Raw genomic sequence first — 19,039 nt, 5'->3', positions numbered from 1 at the left:
AATGTTATCCTGTAAAATATGATCGAAAATAAAGGAATTATCATGCAAACCAGTAGTGGAGTATTTTTTTTTTTAAGTTTAGATTATTTAAATGAATCGAAAAACATTAATTCATGTATGAAGTAAAAAAAAAAAAAAGATAAAAAAAAAGCTAGTACTATAGTAAAAATGAATCAACCCAGTATGCTGGGTTAAATAAACAACCCAATTTGCTGGATAAACGTGTTCTGTACTAAATTTACCCAGCCCTTGGGTTGTTTTTAGCCCAGTGTTGTTATTAGCAATTAAAGACCCAGTCAAGAGGGGGTTAGACATGACCCGAGGGGTCAAAGGTCATCCGCACTAATGTGTTGCCCATCAAACAGCTTGATGTTGACCAGTGTTAAACACACCAGCCTCCAGTGAGATTTACCAGCAGCAACACACCATTTCAGGGATTAAAGCGAGAGCGATTTCAAACACATTCAGGTCAACTTCAAAGTGTCCCTTCTTTCTGTACTTCATACTTATGATAGACAGTCCAGAGTTCAACGGGATTATCTAACATGCTGCATTAAGACACAATGACCTCCGCTATCAGCTGCCAGTGGCGTTCTGCTGCTCTCACACTATATCCAGCAAGATGAGCGTTATCGGGTGCATGAATGATCTGTGTTGGGGGAAAGCATTACAAGTAACACAAGTGTAGTAGTCAAATTCCTTTTTATTAAGTAACTAGTAAAGTAAAGCATTACTTTTAAATTTAAAATATAAAATAACATCATTGCTAAATCCTAAAAGGACACGATGCTGATGCTGTGAATGATTTACACGTGACATCAACACAAGCCTCTAGTCGACAGCAGGGTGGCCGTTTCAGTCTCATTTCACACTTTCCTATCAATGTCTGGCTTAAACTGGAAGAGCCGGCTAATCTCAACTTCATTTCCAGACGTCTAATTGAAACTGCATTACGCACAAGCACAATGTTGTGACGCATAAAGCAGACAATGATGTGCAGTTCATCTGTGTGTGAACTGTGTGTGTGTGTGTGTGTGTGTAATGTTCTAAAACTAACTTGTAATGTTGTAAAACTAAAATGATTTTATATCCGAGACAGATGACGGCTACGCAAATCCAAATTCCAAACAGGATTTAACAGAAAGCATCAAAACACACACCCACTCTCTCTCTCACCACACACACACACACACACTCAACTGATGTTCAAAATAATTATAAAAAAGCAAGTGATAATGACAAAAATGTGTTTTCTCTGTATAGAAACAATCACATACCACGTAAAAGTTGAAAAAAAACAAGGATGACTCCTTTACCAATAACTGATTACTAGTGGACAAGTGTACTAGTGTACAAGTGTGAGTACTAGTGTATAAGTTTGAGTACTAGAGTACTAGTGTGAGTACTAGTGTACAAGCGTGAGTACTAGAGTACTAGTGTGAGTACTAGTGTACAAGAGTGAGTACTAGAGTACTAGTGTGAGTACTAGAGTACTAGTGTGAGTACTAGTGTACAAGAGTGAGTACTAGAGTACAAGCGTGAGTACTAGTGTACAAGAGTGAGTACTAGAGTACTAGTGTGAGTACTAGTGTACAAGCTTGAGTACTAGAGTACTAGTGTGAGTACTAGTGTACAAGAGTGAGTACTAGAGTACTAGTGTGAGTACTAGTGTACAAGAGTGAGTACTAGAGTACTAGTGTGAGTACTAGTGTACAAGAGTGAGTACTAGAGTACAAGTCTGAGTACTAGAGTACAAGCGTGAGTACTAGAGTACAAGCATGTGTACTAGAGTAGTAGTGTGAGTACTAGTGTACAAGCATGAGTACTAGAGTACAAGAGTGAGTACTAGAGTACTAGAGTACAAGCGTGAGTACTAGTGTACAAGCGTGAGTACTAGTGTACAAGCGTGAGTACTAGTGTACAAGTCTGAGTACTAGAGTACAAGCGTGAGTACTAGAGTACAAGCGTGAGTACTAGAGTACAAGTGTGAGTACTAAAGTACAATTGTGAGTACTAGAGTACAAGCGTGAGTACTAGAGTACAATTGTGAGTACTAGTGTACAAGTGTGAGTACTAGTGTAAAAGTGTGAGTACTAGTGTACAAGCGTGAGTACTAGTGTACAAGCGTGAGTACTAGTGTACAAGTCTGAGTACTAGAGTACAAGCGTGAGTACTAGAGTACAAGCGTGAGTACTAGAGTACAAGTGTGAGTACTAAAGTACAATTGTGAGTACTAGAGTACAAGCGTGAGTACTAGAGTACAATTGTGAGTACTAGTGTACAAGTGTGAGTACTAGTGTACAAGCGTGAGTACTAGTGTACAAGTCTGAGTACTAGAGTACAAGTCTGAGTACTAGAGTACAAGCGTGAGTACTAGAGTACAAGTGTGAGTACTAGTGTACAAGTGTGAGTACTAGTGTACAAGTCTGAGTACTAGAGTACAAGTCTGAGTACTAAAGTACAATTGTGAGTACTAGAGTACAAGCGTGAGTACTAGAGTACAATTGTGAGTACTAGTGTACAAGTGTGAGTACTAGTGTAAAAGTGTGAGTACTAGTGTACTAGTGTGAGTACTAGTGTAAAAGTGTGAGTACTAGTGTAAAAGTATGAGTACTAGTGTTTTTACAGTTTATGGTTTTAAATTGTTGCAAATTTATTTCTCGATGGAGAAAATTATTTTTTTGAAAAGATTCTTCCAGAACTCTACAACGGATTGCTGTGTCATCTCGATTGCAAAGCTAATTTAAAAGTTTTGAATCAGCGCTAGTTGTGAAAAGTTGGTTCAGACACACACACACACATAGAGAGAGATATCCAGTGTGTTCCAGCATGTGCTGATGCTGTTGAACGGTGTGTGTATGTGTGTTCGGGTTGCTTAGCAGTGTGATCTCGTGACTAGAGCAATCAGGCGTGTGTTCGTGGTGAAAGTGTTGTTTGTGTCTCCGACAGTAATGAATACAGGACTCCATCAAGAAGCAGCGCTGAACAACACTCTCGTTTAGATTGCTGTTTCTCCTACCAATGCATGTGCTAATTACATTCAAATTAGACCGGTGAGGAAGAGAAGGAGACAAGGACTAATAAAGGGTTTCATTCGTGCCGCTATCACTCTCTCTCTTGCTTTGTCCGCCTCTCTGTTTCGCTCTCTCGTTTTCTTTCTGCCTCTTTCAGATAGCAATTTAAGAGGCAACGTTTGCTGGGACAAGTGGAGGACCAGATGATAACAGAGAGAGAGAGTGATGTCATCATACATACAAACGTATTAAATATGTAGGCATGCGAGTGTAACGTGCGAGAAGTTAAATACCGAAGGGATGAAAAACAGTGAGACGAGAAAGATAGGAAAGAAATCAGAACGAAGAGTTTATGAACAGGCTGACACTGACGTTGTTTATTTGCCCCATTTGATTCACAAAAGGAATTATGCAAATCAGGTAACAATGTAAACACACCAAAAAAAATGAGCTGAACGCAATTTACATGCACAATTTTCAGTTGTAGATCGTGTGGTTGTGTGTGTGCAGTAATAATGTTCTCTGTAGAGAACAACAAATAAACAAATGAAAGTGTTTACTGCCTGCTTTCAAACTCAGGCAAAGGTAGTTTTGTGGGTGAGGTATGAATAAACAAATAAAGCATGCTTGTGCTACAAAATATGATGATCAAAGCTGCCAATTTAGCCAAAAATCTCAATATAAAAAAAGCTATTTGCAAAAAAAGCAGTATTTTCATCCCAGACGTTCAAGAGAGTAAAGCTGACACTTCTAGTGAAATATGTGCAAAATACAAAGAAAATGGAAATTTGAATAAAATTGTTCACAATTATTCTGTATAATCTGTAAATAAATATTGTATAATCATCTATTATTCTGTAACACTATACAATAAGATCTCATTTGTTAACTCTAAGCTATGAGCAATATAATTTAACAGCATTTATTCATCTTTGATCTAAAAATACAATCATTCATTGTTTGTTAGTTCACATTAGCTAATATTAATAAATACACCTTTAAATGCTAATAAATATATAATAATATATGAAGAGTTCAGATGCAAAAGCCTCTAAGTGCCATTTGAAATTTTCTTCTAAAATGATCATTTTTATCAAGCTTGTGTATTTAAGTTCAGTAATTTCACTTAAATGGCAATGAAGATTACCTATTAATTGTCATTTAAGTGAAATTACTGAACTTAAATATACAAGCTTGATAAAAATGGTCATTTTAGAAGAAAATTTCAAATGGCATTTAGAGGCTTTTGCATCTGAACTCTTCATATACAATAATAAAATTATATATAAATGTTGAAATGAATGTAGGAAAGTGATGTTAACAAATGAAACCCTGTAGAGTGTTACCCATTTTTCATTATGTATAGTTAATATGCGTGTCTTTGTACTAAACAGATTTTTATTGCCGTTGTTCACATCTTGATTTTTCCTCATTGGAAAATAACAATTATTTGTTGTTAGTTGTAACACTATTTTTAAAATATCATGTTTAGTTCACTGTTACTTGCTGTTTCTTTAAAATTATTTGTGAAATTTACTAGTAATTTCTGAGTAAAATTGCTTCAAAGTAAATCCTGCACCATTTCTTTCCCAGTGCATCTAAAATATGCATAAAAACTATGTGGAGGAAAGTCAGATAATGACTTAAAGGTTTTCCTGCTTGAATGTTGATTATTCTCCTCATATTCTCCAGTGTTGCGGCTCCTCTCTTCCCAGTCTGTCAGTATCGCTCTGTTCACTTCCTGCCTCTATGAAGCCCCTCCTTCTGAAAGCCACACTGTGCTCTGATTGGTCGGCTGGAGCAGGGTGTTGTGATTGGTCGAGTGCTTCGAGTGTGCTTGGGAAAGGTCCCGCCCCTTTCCATAACTGCCAGTTTAACACACTACTAACTAACTCAACCAGGCCCCACCCCTTTATTCTGCGCATTAATTATTATAATGAGGAATATTGTGACGTGTTCGTTCAGCTCAAGACTACAGTGGAGGCGTTTCAGGAGTTCAGAAACACTGACTCTGATATAGAGGAGATCTGGAGCTTCTCATGGTCACACAGCAACATCACACACTAAACACAGATGGAGATGGAAAACAGCAGAATCGGAAACACATCAGTGCATTTAGCCTCATGTTCCAGACTAAGACAAAGACGTTTGCTGCAACATCCCATAAACATTTCTGCTGTGACATCAGCATCAGTTCATCAATGCTAGACAGTCGCCACAGCAACATCGCCATGGTTACACTATTCACTGCAAAATCACCATGGCTACATGTCTAAGCATCCCAGTTTCCCCGGCGCTCCTCCTCTCGCTCTGTCAGTCTATTGACCGCTGTGGGTTTCTCTCTTTCTCTCTGTCTCTTTCTATATTTTTCCTCACAGGTTTTACCCAGAATGCTGTGCCAGCAAAGAGAGATGGACAGTGATGATTCCTTTCTATGTTGCAAGATAGAGGCGCCTATTTAACACTACGCTCAAACGCATGCTCACACACACTCACACACACTTACACTTGCTGTTTCTGGAGCTGCTGACATGTTGAAGGACTTAAAGTGAAGCCATTGTACTGACAGAGATATCATATGTTTGGAAGGAAGAGAGAGAGAGGGGGGGGGGCACTCTTACAGTATCTGCACTCTTTACTGTATCTTACTGTATCTTTTCTTTAAAAAATCTTATTTTTTAAATTTTTTTCTGTATCTTTAGGGGCCGTTCACATATCGCGCCTAAAAACGCGTAGAAAACGCTAGGCGCACACGTTCTCCTTTTTCCAAAGAAGCGCTAGGGCGGTTGCACTCCAGATGCGTCTGTCGTTGCTAAGCAACCATCAGCTGCGCTCTCCATTACATGAAGGAAATTTCAGCAATGGATTTCCACCACCGACAAACCCTTGCTGTAACTCTGTTGCAAGATTTATTTACTGAGAAAAGTAAAAAAAACGCCGCAGTGTTTGGGTGCACCCCATACTAAAAAAACGCAAGAACCATGGGGAATTTCACCAGCTGATTCAGGAACTCCGCCTGGACAATGGGAGGTTCAAAGCCTATTTCAGAGTGGACAAGGACCAGTTTGATTATATTTTAAGAAGAGGTAACAAAAATGGCGAGGAAGCTGATTGGTTGGTTCGTGTCACGTGACCTACGGTGCGCTTGCGGCATTCTGAAAAGTTGAGATGTTTTTATCTCGATGCGGCGCGGACGCGCCTGGAAAAGACGAGCGCGTCGCACCGCGACCGCGTCGCTTCCATTATGAGCGCGCATACCGCGCGCCTACATTTGAAATAACGAACTTGAGCGCGCAAAAGACGCGATATGTGAACCGGCCCTTACTGTATCTTACTGTATATTTTCTTTAAAAAATCTTATTTTTTACATTTGTACATTAAAAATATAAATCAATTTATATATATATATATATATATATATTAGTGCTGTCAAACGATTAAAATATTTAATCACGATTAATCACATTAATGTCATAGTTAACTCACGATTAATCGCACATTTTTATCTATTCTAAATGTCTCTTGATTTCTTTTTGTTACATTATTTTTTTCTCATTTTAATGCTCTTATCAATATGGATTGAAAATAACATTGGAATAGTGTTCAATTTCACAGAGAGAGGGGGGGGGTCACTCTTACAGTATCTTTTCTTAAAAAAAATCTTATTTTTTTACATTTGTACATTAAAAAATAAATAAATTAATATATATATATATAATTAAAAAAAGTTTTAGAAATGTTGTGAAACCTCCTAGGTAAAATCAGAAATTATGAAAATGACATATGAGAGCAATGCAATAATAATATTTAGGTGTTCGTTACCTACAGGGAAAGTGGAATAAAAAAACAAAACACTTTTGCTACTAATATGAAAATTACTCAGATTTTCATTATTCATTTAGCCTATGAAATTCAATACAGCAAATTAGTTATGAAGAAATATAAACAAATAATACTAGAATATATTTGATTGAGATACTATAATAGTTGTTATTATTTAGATTTTTGATTTTATATTTTAACGTTAGTTTAAAGTTCTAATAATCTTTTGTGTTTTTTTAAAATATGTTGATATAGTTTTATTTCAGTTTTAGTTACTTTAGTACATAAATGTTTGGCAACTATCTGTAATAAAATAAGACTATGTTTGTTAATATTTTCTAATTTATTTTATGTGCATTTTTTGATTTATATATTTAATTTTCTACATTTTCACATTATAGAGTATATACTCTCTGCAAGGAATAAACATCTCCATAAAAGCTCAGTGGATTAAAGGAGCAGTTTAAGTGGAATGACGGAAGCTAATTGATGAATTACGTTGTGGCTAATTGAGATGGAGATGAAGTTTCTCTGACCTCGTTCAACGGCTCCCGGTCAGACCGATTCCCTCCTGCAGTTCATTTTCCCTTCCTGAACCTTGACAGAGTTTTTGATGGACATCTTTTTCCACTCCTCTTTTTTTTTCATCATTCTCATTCATTTTAGGGCACGTCTGCATTACTTTGTAATTTTTCATTGGGAATTTGGAGAGAAGTGTGACATTTTAACAGGTCTTGTCCTCAGCATGCTCTTCCGGAGAAAGGCTCTTTGAATACTAAACAGATCTTCCTCTCCTCAGTGATAGAAGTCCTAAATGCCTCACTTAGAAAGACATTCTGAGCTCGGACTAAAATTCAGTAACTTTTTTTCCCCACAAATGACTGGATATGGTTGTTCAGTTCACGTTTGACTATGCAATAACTATTAAATAATTGAATAATTCACTGTGTACTTTTAAGATTAATTTCAGTGCCACTGATGTAACTAAAAAACTTGTTTTCAAACATTTTAACAGACCAATTGCTTTAAAATACACAGTAACAATTTACTTAAAGACTTTTTTGGTATTATTATTATTATTTGGCAACACTTTATTTTACAGTGTCCTTGTTACATGTACTTAGCATAGTAATAACAGTAAAACATCCATAATTGCGTGCAACTGACCCTCAACCAAACACTAATCCTACTCTAACCCTATAGTAAGTGCATGTAGTTATTATTACACTGTAACAATGGCACCTTAAAATAAAGTGTAACCAAATATTTTTATTATGTCTTGTAAATTAACTAGTTATAGCGGTTGCATATCATTGCCTTTACTCCAGAACTGAATCAATGTGTCTGACCATATCTAAATGTGGAGCGTTTTGTTTCAAAGCGAATAGAAAAACAACCAGGCAATCTCGGCTGGGTCAATATTAATCACCAAAGTTGTTGAGCATACAGCAGCCGTTGTAAACAAATGCAAATGCATTTTTATATCAAACGAGGTCGGCATGATCACTCGGATTCTGGCGCTTGTTTACTAACAAGTTGTAAGGCTGTTGTAGTCAGGATGATCCACGTATCTGACCTTCATTCGTCAGCATCACTCACTGTAGTCCGAAAAACCCGATCCGTCCTCATAACGACACATTAAATATCGTCTGAGATTGTCTAACAGACACAGGCTCAAATGCAGTGCACTGATGTAAGCTCTTACATATTACATCAAAATCATTCCTATTTCAAAGAAGTGAAACTATCATCCACTTTCTTATTTAAGAAAGGGAGCAAACTGACAGTGATGCCTATCGGATTCGTACCATAATTGACCGAGTTATTATTTTCTCGCCATGGATTTGGCAGTAAGAGGTTCATTGGATTTTAAAGGGACAGACCACCCAAAAAAGACCTATATAACCTTTACAGAGAACACAAAAGAAGATAATTAGCAGAATGTCCAAGCTGCACTTTTCCTTAGTGGAGAACTTAAAACAGCGGTTTAAACACTATATGCCAAGTCATATGATACAGGGTTTCAGTAAGTCAAATTTAAGACACATTTTAAGACCATAAACATTGAAATTTAAGACCTGCACAACGCATTACCAAAAACTAAAAAAAAAAAATGAGTTTATATAATATGCGTGTGTGTGTAGGTGAAATTTGTACTTTGCATTTTATACTGTAAAAACACAATTATAGTTGATTTTAGTTGATCATATACCCAGAGATGAAATGGCATGAACATTTCATTTCATGATTACTATGAAATCAATTTGCCAAATGTATGTCTAAACCCAGCTAATAAATTTAGCACGAATATGCACTTTTTGTTTACATAAACATTAAAATACCATTAAAAGTCGTGCAACAGGTTAAGTCTAGTTAAAATAAAGTCTTGTTTTATAAACAGATAAACCTCACGTATTTCAGCCTTTAAATAATCTTTTATAAAAAGATTGAGTAAAAAATGATAAATTACTGACATTCACATCCCCATATCTTTTATTATTAATAGTAAAACTCGGGCCGATTTTCCTGTTGCGTCTGTCGTTGCTAAGCAACCATGCACTGCGCTCTCCATAACGACAAAGACGTTTTAGTAGCCAATGGATTTCCGCCACCGAGAAACGCTTGCTGTAACGTTAGCTCTGCTACAAGATTTATTCACGGAGAAGAGAAACGCCGGTAGTGTTTGGGCACACCGCGATCCGTCATGTTGACTGAGCTTTCGATGTTGTTACGGAAGGGGCTGATTGGTTGGTTCTTCGGTTCGTTTGCGGCATTCTGAATCTGAAATGGTGAGATTTTTTCAATCTCGCTGTGGATGCGACGCGCCTATATTTGAATGAACTTGAGCGTGCAAACCTGGTGTATGAACGGCCTCTTGGCGAGCTACCTCGTATCAAACCACGAGCTAATGCTAGCACGCGAGCGGCGTGTTTGAACCGGTTTGAGACTCTGCTACTTTGTAATAACTTTCTGCGGCCAGAGTTTTGGCAAATGAACGAGGGTAAAATCTTTTTAAGACCTGACTAAATCAAACTTAAAGCCTCAGATGAAAATCTAGCCGTTTTTAAGACTTTTTAAGGCCTTAAATTTAAAGTTCAGAATTTCAGACTTTTTAAGACCCCGCGATAGATTTGTGTGAGAATAACTTTTTCCCAATAAGTTATGAAGGTACTTATTTTTTTATTCAAAAGCACAGCTATTGACCAATCCGAATCAAGGACTGAAACTATACCTTTTATAAAAGAATATCATGATTGCAGATGATATATTTTTGTGGAGGTTTGGGAAGTCATCAGGAAATGATCTTTTGGTTCGGTTGAGCTCAGCGACTCACCCGTGATGGTAACCGACGCGAGCGCCTCGTCTCCCAGCAGTGGATTGGTCAGTCTGCAGGTGTATGTGCTGTCGGGCTCCAGAATGACGGTCAGGACGCTCTTCACACTGAACAAACCCTCCTCGTTCGCTACTTGCGAGACGGTAACGTTGTCTGTGAGGTTTTGCCCCGCGCCGTCCTGCCAGAGCACCTGCGCCTCGGGATACCCCCCGTACGCCACACAGGTGAGGGCCACGGCGTCCCCGGGCTTCAGGAGGGACTCGCTGCCCCAGGTGACCAGGGGTTTGGAGAACGGCGCTGGAGAGAGCGAGAGAAGACGAGTTATTTACATGACAACGACATTCTTAAAACGGAGATGTTTTCCCCTACAGACGACATCCTCATTCTCACGGATACGCAAAAACCACTAAAAACGCTGTATTCTGCCAGGCCACTAGATGGCGATGAAACACTATAGATTGAACACGTAATATGAGCATGATGTCATTGTCTTCAGAGATTCGCGTTTTTGTTGTTTACATGGTGACCGTTTTCAAAACATTGCATCTTCAGGCTGTCGTGTAAATAAACGGCCAAAACACGTACAAAATTTGACGTTTTCAGTTATAGACGGTGTTGTGTGAACAGCCCCTAAGACTGGACCAGTGGTCTGAAGGAGGGTTATTATCATTAAAGGAGTAGTTCGTTTCATAATTAAAATTTCCTGATGATTTACTCTCCTCCACGTCATCCAAGATGTTCATGTGTTTCTTTCTTCAGTGGGAAATAAATGAAGGTTTTTGATGAAAACATTCCAGGATTTTCTCCAAACGGTTCAAGGTCCAAAAGACAGTTTAGGTGCAAACTGTTCAAAGTGAACAAATCTTTTTCTGAGTCATTACGTTCGTTTCGTTCGTTGAATGAACCAAATGACTCGGAAAAGATTCGTTAATTTTCATGAACAGGAGAGTCACGAACGGTCATCAGAGAACAGAGCAAGGCGAGCATTTGAGCTTATAAAACTTAAACTTTGTTATTTATTTATTAAATGAGCGATCGTTTCGCTTGATAAGACCCTTATTCATCGTCTGGAATCGTTTAAAGCCCTTTGAACAGTTTGCACTGAAACTCTCGTTTGGACCTTGAACCGTTTGGACCCCATTGAAGTCCATTATATGGAGAAAAATCCCGGAATGTTTTCATCAAAAATCTTAATTTCTTAAAAACTGTCTTTTGGACCTTGAACTAATTTTTCAAAAGTGAACTACTCCTTTAAAGCGGTGAATAACCCCGGGGTAAAATAACTAATAATTATCACCATACTTCACCAGTTGATTGATTACAACAATACTTATATATCTCTCAACAACTTACGTTTGACTTTGACATTTGAGAATGTAGTATTATTGAAGAGAGCATATTTACTGACCATTTGCACCAATAAAACTATGCTGCTAATCATAGTTCACATGCTATTGAGTTCATTCCCCCCAGACACATTAACTTTGGGTTTAATCACTGTTATAATTATAAGGGGATCATTCTCTACTCTATAACGCCCCCAAATACGTTGATGTTGTAACCAAACTCACATTCAGGTTTATGTTCAATATGTTCATAATCTTATCATATCACGTCTTTTTCTTTTGGAAGAAACAACACGAGGGCGAGTAAAGCCCTTAAGTGTCATATAAACCCATAATTTATGACACATTTGTGTGATGTTAATTGAAAGTCTCCTGAAGAGGAATCGTATTGGAGCCCAAATTCATACTGCTAATAAACAGGAAAGGTTATAATGTTCAACACTGAACATGACAGGATTGCTTTTGTTTAATCTTCATTAGACGTACAGAAGCAGACAGGAGTGGTGCGTCTCCGAGCATTAATATTACTTAACTCAATGCATGGAGAGAGAGCGGCGAGAGAGACTGAGGGGAGAATGGGAAAATGCCATCTATAGATCATAAATAATGATGTACCCCGGTAAGTCTGAGTGCACTCAGCCATAAAAATAATAACACATATAGGCGGCTACAGTTGAGCACGTTCTCCAGGGATTGCGGACGCGTGCCATCAATCACACGAAATCCTCACAATCGATATGACTGTATATTGATCAGGGTCATTGTGAGAATCGCATATAAATGATTGTGGTCTTTATTGGGCCTTTGCAAAAGCACTAAGCATTTTATGGCCAATAATCAAGATGTGCATAGATATCAATCACACAACAACACGCCTGCAATATCCATAATAACACACATTACGTGAAGTATACAGTACATAATAAAGCTTTGATATGCAGTATCTGTTCACCTTCTTTATGATATAGATGATATGAAGCGCTTTGATATTTCAGCTCTCATATACAGTAGATGATATGGATTATATTGATTTTTCTAGATTAGAGTAACGCATGGAGGCAGTGCAAGTTAAGCTCTATTGACGGCGTTCGTGGCATTACGTCAATCATCACAGGAAACTTGGTCCTCAGTTTATTCAAGAAAATGAGGCGCGTGCAGAAACAAATCACCAACAAACGATCGTTCAATTAGTGAGGTTAACTAGTTTTAGATTTTTCTTATTTATTTTTTTTTGCACATTAATTAGCACATTTGATTTGGCGTCTTAATTAGCATGCGGTGCTGATTTTCAATAAAACCCTCAGAGAAAGTTTATTTTGAAAGGTTAATACCAGAAAGCAGTGTTATTATAGTATAATTTGAGTTTGATTTTTTATATATATATATATATATACATATATCACACAATGTTGTTACAAACTCATAAGACTTTTGTTCATCTTTGAAACTCAAACAACGAAGTTTGTTTATTTATTTCCCTCCATTGAATGTCTATTCACAAAACCAAATCAAAGTCTTCTGAAGAGATTATTGAATTAAAAATATTTAATTTAGGCTTTTTATTACGTATATAATACTAAAAAAAAAACAAGGGTAACACTTTATTTTACACTGTCCATGTTACATATGTGACATGTATTTAGCATAATAATAACATTAAATTTTGTATAATCCTAATCCTACCCTATAGTAAGTACATGTACTCAGTACTTAAATATATAATTACACTGTAACATCTTAAAATAAAGTGTTTTTCCGAAATAATTCATGCTGTGTGTTGTAAGAGGGATTTTTGTTTTAAAAACTATTAAAAGTATTTTAATCGCTACAAATGCTGTCGACAGAGGCAACACTAACATCCATCTATATGTAATTAATTAGTAATTAAGCTTGAATGTCACATTCCGTTTTCATAGGAGAGCTTCACTTCCCGTGTGATGGCCAATCCTCTTCTCTGATTGGTTGATTACCTGCGACTTGCATTAGCATGGCTCCGCTGCTGTACTCCTGGACTCTGACGAAACACGAGTAACTTCCCTCGTCCGCGACGCGCACGTTCTTCAGCAGGAGCGAGACGTTCCCGAACCTCAGCTGACCAGGGAACAGGCTGGTGCGGTTGGAGAAGCGCTCGTCTTGGTCGGTCAGCTGATCCCGGTTCAGCCAATAGCTGTGTACGTTGCGCTTAGTGTCCGACAGCTGCCAGAACACACTCAGGTCCGACAGGTTAAACTCTGAGACCCCGGAGAAAGAGCAGTTCAGGACTGTGTCCATCCCAAACTGGGACACCACAGGGGATTCTGGGACGTGGACCTCGAGAGCTGTGGGAGATAAGATAAGATTACATGTGTTATTATAGACCTTGTGTAGCCCCGCCCCTTTTCAGCGCTGCGCTCGGCGTCTTTTGACTTCCGGTCTGTATTTCCACAGCGATCTTGCGTAGGTATGAATGAACTGCTCGTAATAAAAATTCCCGTTCGACATTTGTTAAAGGAGTAGTTCACTTTTGAAAAAACTTTTGCTGATAATTTACTCGCCCCCGTGTCATCCAAGATGTCCATGTCTTTCTTTCCTCAGTCGAAAAGAAATTTAGGTTTTTGATGAAAACATTCCAGGATTTTCTTCATATAATGGACTTCAATGGGGTCCAAACGGTTCAAGGTCCGAAAGACAGTTAATAACAGTTTCAGATGCAGCTTCAAATGTCTTTAAACGACACCAGACGATGAATAAGAATCTTATCATGCGAAACGATCGGTTATTTCAAAACTTATTCCAAAAATGTAACTTTTCTAAGGACAAATGCTATGAGGCGCGTTTGCAACGTCACGTAATACGTAATTACGTTCAAAAGGTCACGGGCGACGTAGCCGGAAGTACAGAATCAAAATCGTCCGACATCGTTGTTTTACCTTTTAATTCCTTTTTTGTAAACGGCGTTTGAGTTAGTTTGCACGTTCAACCTATGCGTTCAACTTGTAAACACTCTGACTCTGTAGTTCTGGCTACGTCGCCCGTGACCTTTTGAACGTAATTACGTATTACGTGACGTTGCAAACGCGCCTCACAGAATAGAGCAAGGCTAGCATTTGTCCTTAGAAAAGTTACATTTTTGGAATAAGTTTTGAAATAACCGATCGTTTCGCATGATAAGATTCTTATTCATCGTCTGGAGTCGTTTAAAGACATTTGAAGCTGCATCTGAAACTGTCTTTCGGACCTTGAACCGTTTGGACCCCATTGAAGTCCATTATATGGAGAAAATCCTGGAATGTTTTCATCAAAAACCTTCATTTCTTTTCGACTGAAGAAAGAAAGACATGGACATCTTGGATGACATGGGGGTGAGGAAATTATCAGCTAAAGTTTTTTCAAAAGTGAACTAATCTTTTAAGACATCTGCTTTACAATGCTCATGATAACTTTTGTTAACTCTACAGTAAGTAAATCCACTTCACCAGCGACAGCGATGCCATTGAAATATACAGATAGTGAAAGCACGTGCAAGTCGTCTCCGGATCAGCGCGCGGCGGGATGGGAACGATGATGACATCACGGAAACTTCAGGAACACGTCAGTCCTCACATCATTAATGACGCTCAAATAAACCTCAATCTGTTCCCGCACAGGGGAGTGTGCTGTCAAACTGTGTGTGTGTGTGTCTCTCTCTCTCTCTCCCTTGCAATGGTTTCATCTACATGTCCGTTTTGTAATCTTCTTTTCTACTTTTTTCTGATTGTTTTAGATTAACTCCCTTGTTTGAATTGTTGCATAAAATATTTGCTGTACTTGGATTTATGTTTGCATAAATCGGTATAAAAATTCTTTTGTTCCTATGTCTGAACGTATTTTGAATAACAGTCTATCTTATTAATTTTACATTTTTAAAAATTAACTGTCTTTTCTCTTTTTTATACTTGTATATTGTATATTTCTATGCACATGCAGCAACCATTGTAGTCCAAAGCAAATTTCCTCTCGAGGATAATAAAGTATACTACTACTACTACAAAAAATCTGTTTATTATGGGTTTAAATCATCGGTAATGTATCGGGTTGCGGTGGAATATGCCTATTGTAATATGCCTATTGTAAATTAACAAATAATATGGATTTTTTTGATGCAAGGTGGAGTGTGAAAAATGCTCTTGTGGTGAGAAATGTGTTTGGAGAGTTATGGTTTAATTGGTTTTTTTTTTGTTTTAAATTTTTTTTATTTTTTTTCGTATTTTTTTTTTGTCTTGTCTGTGTGGTGAAAATAATGCTTTTTAACTAGCTGTTTGATTAACCCTTGTGCTGCATTAGATTTTTAACACCGTTGAGTGCATTAAGGACCAAAAATGGCCACATATTAAACATTGCCTAAAATATTATATATTATTATTATTTTCCACTTTTACCAAGTTAAATCTTTTAACCAGCATCAGTCCTCATCATAACTACCAAAAATGTATTCAATTTCAGGATTTTAACCCTTTAATTACCAGTTTTGTTTGCGAAACCATCGATTTGTATAAGAGGAAAAAACACAAAAATTCAATTATTTTCAATAAACTAAATGCAAAGAGAAAACTTTAGATTTGGATTATCACAGTCCCACTTTGCAAAAAATCCCACTTAGCGCGTTAGAGACCAAAAATGGCCACCTATTAAACATTGCCTATTGCCTAAAATAAGGTGCATTTCCACCCATAGGGAATAAATATGTAGTGACGTCATCTGGTGGAATACACTATATAATGCAAATATAATGCTTTTGCTTCAAAATGAAAGGATGTTTGTGCAAAAATCATGTTTCATGTATTACTGACAGCCTCAGAGTTAAACAACCTTTTAATGGGTTTCAATGGGCCATTTTTGGTCTTTATGGTGCTGAGTGTTACTATTTGATCTACACAGTGTGTGTTATACATATTTTGCAAAATGGGATCACATTTTTTTCCATGTATCCAAAAAGTCACAATTTTGCCAAATTTCATACCATTTGCATTAAAACAGCCAAAATGGTCAAAGAAATTAAACTGCAAAAGACCAAAAATGTCCTTAATGCAGCATAAGGGTTAAAAGAGTTTTAAAAGTCAAAAGTCAAAAATCTCTCTCTCTCTCTCTCTCTCTCTCTCTCTCTCTCTCTCTCTCTCTCTCATTCTCTCTCTCTCATTGCCCGGCACCATTAACACAAAGTGTCAGATGTAAACTCAAATTAGCCCCTTATTTCCCTGTCTCCCTCCTCTCGTCTCGTCTTCTCTCCGTATCGTCCTGCTGTTCCCGCTAAAAGCTTCTGCTAGATCAATCGTTTGTGGTGTTTCCAATGTTCCCGCACTCTTACATAATTCCTAATCCTGGCATTCACTGCAGACGAGGGGCACATTCACATTTAAAGGGTTTGAATGAGGATTTGAGCTCTCTGCCATTTCTGCCATATACGGCATATTTTAATCGTTTAATTGTTTTCATACTTTTGTCAACTATAAATAGCATTTTCATATGAAGCTGTTTATACACTATCAGTGAAGGAGTGCGTACCCTGGAAAAATGCTTCGTCGGGGATCGTAAACGTGTCTAAATAAACGGGCTTGATTTATAAAGCTGAATGCACGGAGTCATCGGTCGGATGAGGTGGAAACATCACGTTTGAACTTTGTGTACTAATCCTGGATCTCACAGTATAGGCGACTGATTTTGGTCCAAATCGAACACATTAAATTGATTAGAAGTGACATGACAGTACATACATTGATAATGTTACAAAAGATTCACTAACGCTTTAGATTAGAGCATGGAAAGTACTGTGTAATTAAGAGGAATTAACAGTGTAACTTACAAGTAAGAATAAAGGAACAATATGTAAAGTTTGGGGAATAAAGGGGTAACAACCATTATAATTAAAAGATATATATTTATACTGTAAGAATTATAGAAGTAAGGGGAACTTATTATACTATTATGATACAACAATCTAACATTTGCGATTGTTGTATTATTAGCGAGAACATACACTGCGTAGCTTTTTGAAATAATTATGTTCCAAGGGCAATACTGTATAGGCTTTTTAAAAATGACAGAGTATATCTATGCATTTACAAAACAAATAACAAAACAAAAACAAAAACAAAACAATTTTTTTTTTCCTTGATGGGAAAAGTGCAGATGTTTGGGCTTATATGTTTTAAGGCAAGAACAGATGATTTACATTGGAATAATATTTTAGAATATTAATGGTTTTACTCTATTTCCGATTAAATAAATGCAGTCTTGGTGAGCAGAAGAGAATTTGTAGTGTATATAGTGTCAACATTTATTATAAAAAATACAATTAATCTAAAATAAGTCAAATTAAAAACTAAAACAATACAAATAAATTAAATAAAATACAAATAAAATAAATAAATATTTTTCAATACATTAAAAAAATAAAAAATATATTAAAAACAAACAAAAAAATACAAATATATTTACAGAGATTATCTTTTAAAGAGATCTCACTGGTTAATCTTCTGTCCTACAGTGAACGGTGATAGTCGGACAGTCCTGGAGGATGTCACATTTAAATGGACTGTAGATCTAGTCTAGACATCTAAAAATACTTCACAAATATAATATTTCACTTTCACAAAGTCACTGAGAGTAAACTCAGTCTGTGCCGGTCTCAGATTGGATCAGGTCAGAAGTGGATTTATGGTAAGTGACGGACCGGACTGTCTCGGGGACACACACACATCCTCCGCTCTGCTCCTTACATTTAAAAAAAAAAATATATATATATATCTCATATTTGCCTTTAATATCACAACCAGTCGGTGTTGCCATGACGTCACTTCCCATGTCTCCAGACTGATTATTTTCTTCTCTATTGTGTCGTATATTGAGAGAATCGCTTCCGGAACAAGAACAAATGTGGGCGGGGCTTGATTGTGTCTGTGCGGAACTGATTGGATGGTTGTGGTTTGCTATTGGCTGATGTCATGTGAGTGACAGGTTAGAATGATTTAGCACATTGCCAGCATGTTTTAGTATGTTCGCCAGCATGATAACAAGTTGTCATGTCATGATTTAACACGTTGCTAGCATGAATTACTATATCGCTAACATGATTTAACACATTGATAACTTGATTTAGCATGTTGCTAGCATGAATTAGCTTTAACTTGATTTAGCATGTTGCTAACATGAATTAGCATGTTGCTACGATGATTTAGGACATTGTCAGCATGATAACAAGTTGTTATGTAGCACGTTGCTAGCATGAATTACTATATTGCTAACATGATTTAACACATTGATAACTTGATTTAGCATGTTGCTAACATGAATTAGCATTAACTTGATTTAGCATGTTGCTAACATGAATTAGCATGTTGCTACGATGATTTAACACATTGTCAGCATGATAACAAGTTGTCATGTCATGATTTAGCACGTAGCTATATATGAATTACTATATTGATAACTTGATTTAACATGTAGCTAGCATGAATTAGCATTAACTTGATTTAGCATGTTGCTAGCATGAATTACTATATCGCTAA

At 36.9% G+C, this 19,039-nt stretch overlaps 1 protein-coding gene across 4 annotated transcripts in view; it reads right to left on the bottom strand.

Annotated features, from left to right (window-relative positions):
* Nucleotides 1–19,039, bottom strand: part of cd276 (CD276 molecule) — a 64,555-nt gene that overhangs the window by 27,197 nt on the left and 18,319 nt on the right. For all 4 annotated transcript variants that reach the window (XM_089135253.1, XM_089135252.1, XM_089135250.1 and 1 more), the window contains exons 3-4: nt 13,487–13,834; nt 10,171–10,467 (exon numbers count right to left, since the gene is read on the bottom strand). In XM_089135253.1, coding sequence (XP_088991379.1) covers nt 10,171–10,467; nt 13,487–13,834 — 645 coding nt within the window. The remainder of the gene's footprint in view (nt 1–10,170; nt 10,468–13,486; nt 13,835–19,039) is intronic.

This window comes from Pimephales promelas, chromosome 10 (genome assembly GCF_988280905.1).
Source record: "Pimephales promelas chromosome 10, fPimPro1.hap1.1, whole genome shotgun sequence".
Classification (NCBI taxonomy): Eukaryota; Metazoa; Chordata; class Actinopteri; order Cypriniformes; family Leuciscidae; genus Pimephales; species Pimephales promelas.
This window is presented reverse-complemented; position numbering and strand designations above follow the sequence as displayed.